Source organism: Adiantum capillus-veneris, chromosome 13, assembly GCF_014529385.1.
Source record: "Adiantum capillus-veneris isolate H3 chromosome 13, ASM1452938v2, whole genome shotgun sequence".
Lineage (NCBI taxonomy): Eukaryota > Viridiplantae > Streptophyta > Polypodiopsida > Polypodiales > Pteridaceae > Adiantum > Adiantum capillus-veneris.
Genome location: NC_140943.1, coordinates 61,850,857 through 61,857,703, shown reverse-complemented (window position 1 = coordinate 61,857,703; position 6,847 = coordinate 61,850,857). Strand labels below are relative to the sequence as shown.

Here is a 6,847-nt window from a genome sequence, read left to right as displayed (position 1 = left end):
TTACTTAGAGCCGATTCCCCCTCCAAAAGTCTTTTGTATTATAGATTCTTCCATGTAGAGAGACTTGGTACAATACAAGATCGATGTTCCTTGAGACCTCGTTGATGCGATGAAGATGGAAAGCTTCATGCACCAAAATTATGCCCTCAACTGTCTTACCAAAGCATTAACTTATCCCTAGCCTCAATCCCAAGACCTCAAACACCTTCAAAGGTGGAGAGAGAATGTAGGGAATGAGGGTAGAGAAGCGGAGGAAGAAGTAAAATACAAGAAAGAATTAGTGTCCTCGCATACCATTACTCATAGAGCTCACCATAGCATAATAGCATAGTAATGGAGATGAAGAAGATGGCTAGCATAGCATTGAAACATGGCTCTTGGTTGGATTTGCATTTTATAGCCAAGATTTGTTGGGGTAGGCTCTGAACTTCTCAAGCTTGGAGAAGGAGATGGAGTTCTTGCACAACACACCATGAGAATGATAGTGTGTGTGAGTGTGAGAGAGAGGGTATATGGTCAAGCTATCCCCCTCTTTGCTTGGGCTGACCCCCTCTTCTAGCTCTAGCTTGCAAATGATTGGACCTCCTCAAGCCTGGCCAATCAAAATCTTTGTGCATAACAAACAACAAGGGTAGCACTAGGACAAGTGTCCTCCTCACCCCTTTGAGAGAGAAGGATTGAATAATTCTTGAAAAATTAATTAAATAAACCAAATTCTCATTGGACCCCTTTAGAGGTCAACCAATAGGCTTTATGCACCTTATGAGGGAAACATCGGGAGGAGCTTGACATGTGTCCTTGTTGCCTCTTTGGACTTGGCTTGCCTTGAGTGAGGGTGTGTGTTCTCTCTCTTTTTTCCCTACTTGTAGGACTCGCCCCCCCCCCCCCCCCCCCCCCCCCCCCCCCCCCTAGTGTAGGGATCCATGTTGAGTTTGGAACACCTCACCCCTTAAGCACCTTAGTCATGAAGCCCCTCAAGCACCTTAGTCATAAAACATGACAAGCACCTCAAGAACCTTAGTCAGAAAGCACGACAAGCACCTCAAGCACCTTAGTCAACAAGCACGACAAGCACCTTAAACTTGGGCTGGGTTTCCACCTCAATCTCAACCCCAGCTTGCCTAAGGTCTTGCCTAAGGTCCTAGGTCTAAGGACTTTAACATAAACCTTTGGAGGTATTCAATGAGGCTAACCCTAAGGTCTTTCAAGCTCCATTAGTTAGCATTTCTCTTTGACTGACCACCTCCCATTTGGACCCATTGCCTTTGGTCCCGTGCTGAGATAGATCCATAAGCATATGTCTATATTTTAACTCTTGTTCCCATTTATTCTCCCACATTAAATGATCATTTCAATATGAGAAAATCAATTGGGTTAGTTAGATATTAAATTTCATGAAAAAGTTGTCTTTCTATTCTAGCTATCATGCATAGATGTTATTATTATACACCATCACCAATGAGCAAGCATAGGCGATCAACATCGTAAAGTACACTGACATTGGTTCTATCACATGATAAGAGTAAACTAGGCTTTGTAGTACTTCTTTTATTGAGTCCATTGATTTGGGACAAGGACAATGGCCTAGATCATGCCAAGTGGCCACTTTTGGACTAAAGAAACCACTAAAGCACATTAGGATTACCAAGTACATATGCTTCCATTGTGGGCTCTAATATTTTTTCAGGTTCCATGAGTTTCAACTCGCTCAAGCATGCTCTCCTTGTGGTCAAAGCCGGAGATGGTGATTACATAAGGTGGTGAAACTTCGCAGACGTGGCTCTAGTTGGACCTTCACAATGACTTCTTGTCAATTTCTCTATTCAGTGTGCCAGGGCAACAGGAAGCTTAGATGCTCGCTGCAACATGAATCAAGAAACCTTGAGTATCACAGCATCAACATCATGGTAGTGTCAATCATCATGTGTCTATTGCAAATTCTACCATCATGTCGACACTTACGCGTCTCCCATCAGGTCTATCATCATCACTACTCAAGAATTTGAAAAACCATATTAGCCTTACCAAGTAATCATGTGTTGCATCTTTCAAACGTATTGCTAGCTTCCATCATATCATATGGAACGCCGTTCCTCAGCTCAAAATTGGCATCGTAGGTAGTAAGCATTGGTTTGGAGGGAATACGCGAGAGAGAGAGAGAGAGAGAGAGAGAGAGAGAGAGAGAGAGATTAGCTAGTTGACCTCTAGATTTTTGAATTTGCAAGCTAAACGCTGGGAAGTTGCAATCTTGAAGTCGTGGCATTTAGACCTTGTTGTTGCTTCTGTAAAAGACCTGAAGAAGGTGAATCTGATAGGCAAGATGCACAACTATGCAATGGTATGGGTAGACCCCCACTACCGCCAATCCATGGGCACGCAGGAGGAGGGTGGTAGTAAGCCCCAATGGAACCAGAAGCTCTAATTGCATGGGTTAAAGCACTAATTCTTCCAGCAGGCCAATTCGCACCTCACGATCAAAATCTACAGTAAAGGGACATTCTCAGATGACAAGTTTGTCAGTCCAGCCAACATTTCGTTGTCGGAGATTGCATAGGAGACATCAAATCGGGAGGAAGGATGGCGTCTCAGGTGATGCAGAAATCTGACTAGGTAAAGGGATAATTGTTGCTTTCGGTCCCGCAACACTTCCTCCAGCAAACCAATTCGCACCTCTTGGTCGAAATCTACTGTAAAGGGACATTCTTTGATTATAAATAATTCGGTGTGGCCAGAATGCTATTGTCGGAGATTGCCCAGAAGACGTCAAATCAGGAGAAAGCGTTGACGTCTCGGAGATTGCCCAGAAGACGTCGAATCAGGAGGAAGCGGTGACGTCTCAGGTGATGCGGAAGTCCGGCAAGGCGAAGGGATGGTTGAGGCTTTCGGTCTTGTCGGAGGAGAAGACGACCATGGTGAGATGTTGATAAAAACAAGAACTTTCAAGCCAATCGTCTACATGCACATGATTGATTTTGTCTACAAGCATTTTAGGGAACATGGGTGAGAAAACACCTGAAACAACATGAAGAAAGACAATTGCCTGTAGTTGAGTTTCATTGACCTCAAGCCCATCATCATCCGCATGATCCATGGAGGCCATCGGAGGAGGCCAGTCCTTGGAATCCATTCTTGGAGTTTAAAGACCAAGGTGTCAAGTGATCCACTCTAGAAAACTTAGAATTGTTTTGCCTATGCGAGAGTTAAAAAAACCTTTTTGCATGAGGACAATCACCAGGAAAGGAGATACAGGTTCATCAAGGTTTAGTGCATGTTGCAGGTTGTCAGCCTCAAGGGATCCTTTGCAGCAACATTGTGAGGTAGAGAGTATGGCTGATGAAACTTTTTTGGTGTATTGCACATTGATCGAGCAAAGAAGTTCCTGACACAGGGTAGATACTTGCGCACTTGTCACTTCTTCAAAGTTGGTCATGTTTGATTTCCTTGATCTTCGTGAAGGAAGGCTGCATCAAAACATGGAGTAGATCAAAACATGGATTAGATGACACTATAAATGTTGAGTCCATGCTCAAGATCTTTGGAGCAACCAAATTAAGATGCACCAAAGCACTACAGAGAGAAAGTCTTGAGGCCTGGTTACCTTGACTGTCTTAACAACGATTTTGGAAATGTTGGAAGGAGGACTCAATTTATTGGAGGAAAGTAATCAAACAAAAAGGAGGGGAAAGGTTTGCATGAGCTAAATAAAAATCAGTGGTCGCAAGAGATTGAGTAGTAAGAGTTGGGTTGTTGTGGAGAGAGAGAGAGAGAGGGAGGTGTAGAGGTAGAGGCGACTCTCCTTGGAGTGCTTTGTATAGCATTTACCAGCAAGTGTGTCAGTAAGCGCTGCCTATATTGGGCACGAATAGGCAACTATGGTGTAAACCTACGATAGGAGTCATTTATCTTGAAATATTGGGTAGGAAGCAGAGAACAGGAAACTGGTAGACGAGACGGACTTAGAGATGCACCAAATCAACAATTGATTTATTAGCCACCACAAGTGCAACTACAATGATCATTCTCCTTGCACATCTACCTCTCCCTCTAGTGCAGGTGGCACACATTGTGTGTGTGTGTGTGTGGCATTACAAAAGAAATGTGTGTGTGTGTGTGTGTGTGTGTGTGTGTGTGTGTTTGTGTGTGTGTGTGTGAGAGAGAGAGAGAGAGAGAGAGAGAGTTTTGATTCTGGAGGTCTTTACAAAAGCAAGAATCCGGAGAACTAGGAGTCGATCCACATGAGATTTATTGAAAAGATTGTAGATGAACGTGACAAGGAATGAAGAACTTTTGTGATGTCTAATGAAGGGCACTTCAAGAGTACACCGCGACATGGCAATTTAGATTATCACCAGCCGACATAAATCAATAGTAATGAGTTCTTTCTCATCCAATTGCAAGATTTTTGAAATAAGAAAGCCCCCCAAACACTAGAGGGGAAGCATAAGTCCCCCTTCTTCATTGGAGGGGATAAAAGTGGTGGGGGAAGGGCACATTCCCTACGGTATTATTATAAAATGTGGAGAACGGTGCCAACTCACACCATACGTATGTATGGTTTTCTTTTTTTATGGGCACGAGCATCCCAATGCACGAAATGCATCTTCTTTCATCTTAAAAATTTACTATTTGCAAATTCTCTCTTCCACACATCCATTAATGCCAAATTTTGTGTGTCTTGTGAGGTCATGGAGCTTTTAGAAAAAGCTTTGAGGACAAATGCTACAAAGCCTCCAGAATAAGAGATGATATAAGGTGAAAGGTACAGCATTGCTCCTCTTCTTTAAGTCAGACCATTCCACAGTGAATCAATCAAGGCAAACTAGTTACTTATTCTTGTGGATTGTTGATCATGACCTAGAGTAAGTTGTCTCTCACAAAGCAAAGGGAGCACAGAGGGCTTGTTCTCGCAAATTATTGGAAGAGAATGAGGAGAGCGGTTCTATTTCTAAGGCATATACACGGGGGCATTAGGATTTTTGTTAAATTATAAAGGGTATACAAGAGATATTTTCATGGAGTCAATAGGTAATGCAGGCCATAGTCAATTGATGTAAGCGATGAGATTTTCATGCAGTTGATAGTTGATCATAAAGTCGATCAATTTTTTTTAAAAAATAGCATCCTCTTCAACGTTGGATTACTTAAAAAATTCATGGCTGGAATAGAGCCAAATGGCTTAATCCCCTGGCCTCATTTGAGAAAAGTGATTGAAGCTTACCAAGTTAAAAAATGCTCCTTTTGCTTGACAAATTTGATCCTTGCTCTAGCTGATCTCCCCTGCAATAGCCTTGCTCCTCGCTCTCTATTCTCCAACGCTTGTCGATTTTTCCTGCTCTAGTCGGCTCCTTCCTTCTGAAAGTGATGCTGCTCGTCATGTCTTTATTATCAGAAGGTCTGCTCCCTTTTGCACTCAGCTTGCACGATGCTGTGAATCTCTTTTCTTGCTCATCGTTGCCCTTGCCCTACTCAATGTGCGCTCTCTCTTCAAGACTCAACCTTCCTTATTTGCAAGGTATTGCCCTCTATTTCTGCAATGAGTCACCAACTCCTTTTCTTTGTCTCAACTCGCAGATTTCTTTTACTCACTAACTCTTTTCTCTAATTTTCTTTTACTCAGATTGTAGGGACATACTGAAATAAAATCATTCGTATGAAGATTCTCAACATCTCTTTTGCGACTCGATCTCTTGCGCACATCTGGTCTGTTGAAAGCCGACACGCTGCTGCTATGGCGACCATCTCTCCCCCGCATGCTGCTGTCGTCACCCTCTTCTAGGACCTTGCTGCACACAGTCACCCTCATGGAGGCCTCCTTTCTATTTTTGTGGCTCTGTTGTCACACCTCCTGTAGCACCCTCTTCTGCGACCCCTCCTATGCTCACTCTCTCTGTTGGGAGGTAACCCGCTGCTGCTATGGCGACCTCCTCGTCTAGGATCCCTATTGCACACACTTGGCCTAGTGTGGCGACCTCTCTCCCTCCCCCCCATGCTCTCGTCCCTTCTTTAAGGATACAACACCCCAAATACTGATAACCTGCCACCACAAGAATGTCATGCACAGAGAATTCTAAAACTAACTACACTTCGCCGTCACTTCCAAACTTTTCTTTTTGCCCCCTTCCACTAATCACTAATGGGAGATTTTTTTATTTTTTTTACATCTGGGTACCCCTACTGCCACTTTCCAAAACAAATGTTGCAGCTCAACGTTATTTTCCTTCTTAATAGCTCTACATTTTTTTCGAGCTCCCAAGCTCGGCGCTCTCTTGCGCTCGGCTTGCCGCTTTGCAAATGCCAAGGCTCTTTGACCCTCTTTCTTTTGCTCCAGCTCATCCCCTCTTCCAAGATCTTGTCTCCCTCCCAAAATGTTGCTCAGTCATCAACCTTCTCTTCATTTGCACATCGACCTCCTTCTCTCGTCACTGTTGTCAACCTTCTGCAGCTAGCAACTTGTGCTCCTCAAACTCAAACTTTTGTTGCTCCTCTATTAGCACCTTCATCTCCGCTCTTCATGTCTTGACTATTGGGCTCAAACGTAGATTTCATGAAGAATGGAGATCTAAGAAAAAAGAGGTGGAAGCTTACCACTTGAGCGTTTTGCAAACAACCCTTGAAATCGCCCAATCCTTGGTCTTTGGGGTACGACCCCTAAACTTGGCCACCCCATCCCTCTTCTACTATCGTTGTTGTTGAGACTGCCCTCCACTTGTTTCTTGTGCTCTCATATGCTTTGGCTTTTCGTCAGCTCTTTTACTGCACATCTACCTCGCTTCCCCAAGTTGACCTTGCTTTCATACCCTTGTTGGCTTCTTCCACCTCTGCAATCCACTCGTCGTTGTTTGTGTGT

The 6,847-nt window shown here is 43.7% G+C and overlaps 1 protein-coding gene across 1 annotated transcript; it reads right to left on the bottom strand.

Annotated features, from left to right (window-relative positions):
• Positions 1–1,614: 1,614 nt before the first annotated feature.
• Positions 1,615–5,964, bottom strand: LOC147444120 (uncharacterized). The gene is made up of 5 exons (XM_086527792.1): positions 5,633–5,964; positions 5,219–5,277; positions 3,233–3,461; positions 3,013–3,115; positions 1,615–2,687 (listed from the first exon to the last, which is right to left on the bottom strand). Exons 1-5 carry the CDS (start codon positions 5,801–5,803, stop codon positions 2,482–2,484), a joined length of 768 nt encoding a protein of 255 aa, XP_086383918.1. The 5' UTR covers positions 5,804–5,964; the 3' UTR covers positions 1,615–2,481.
• Positions 5,965–6,847: the final 883 nt, after the last annotated feature.

Coding starts and splice junctions, on each gene's coding strand:
- LOC147444120 (XM_086527792.1), bottom strand. CDS start 5,803: ATGAGGGTGACTGTGTGCAGCAAGGTCCTAGAAGAGGGTGACGACAGC. Junction 3,116..3,232: donor AACCTGTATCTCCTTTCCTG/GTGATTGTCCTC, acceptor ATGGATTCCAAG/GACTGGCCTCCTCCGATGGC. Junction 2,688..3,012: donor CTTTCTTCATGTTGTTTCAG/GTGTTTTCTCAC, acceptor GTCCCTTTACAG/TAGATTTCGACCAAGAGGTG.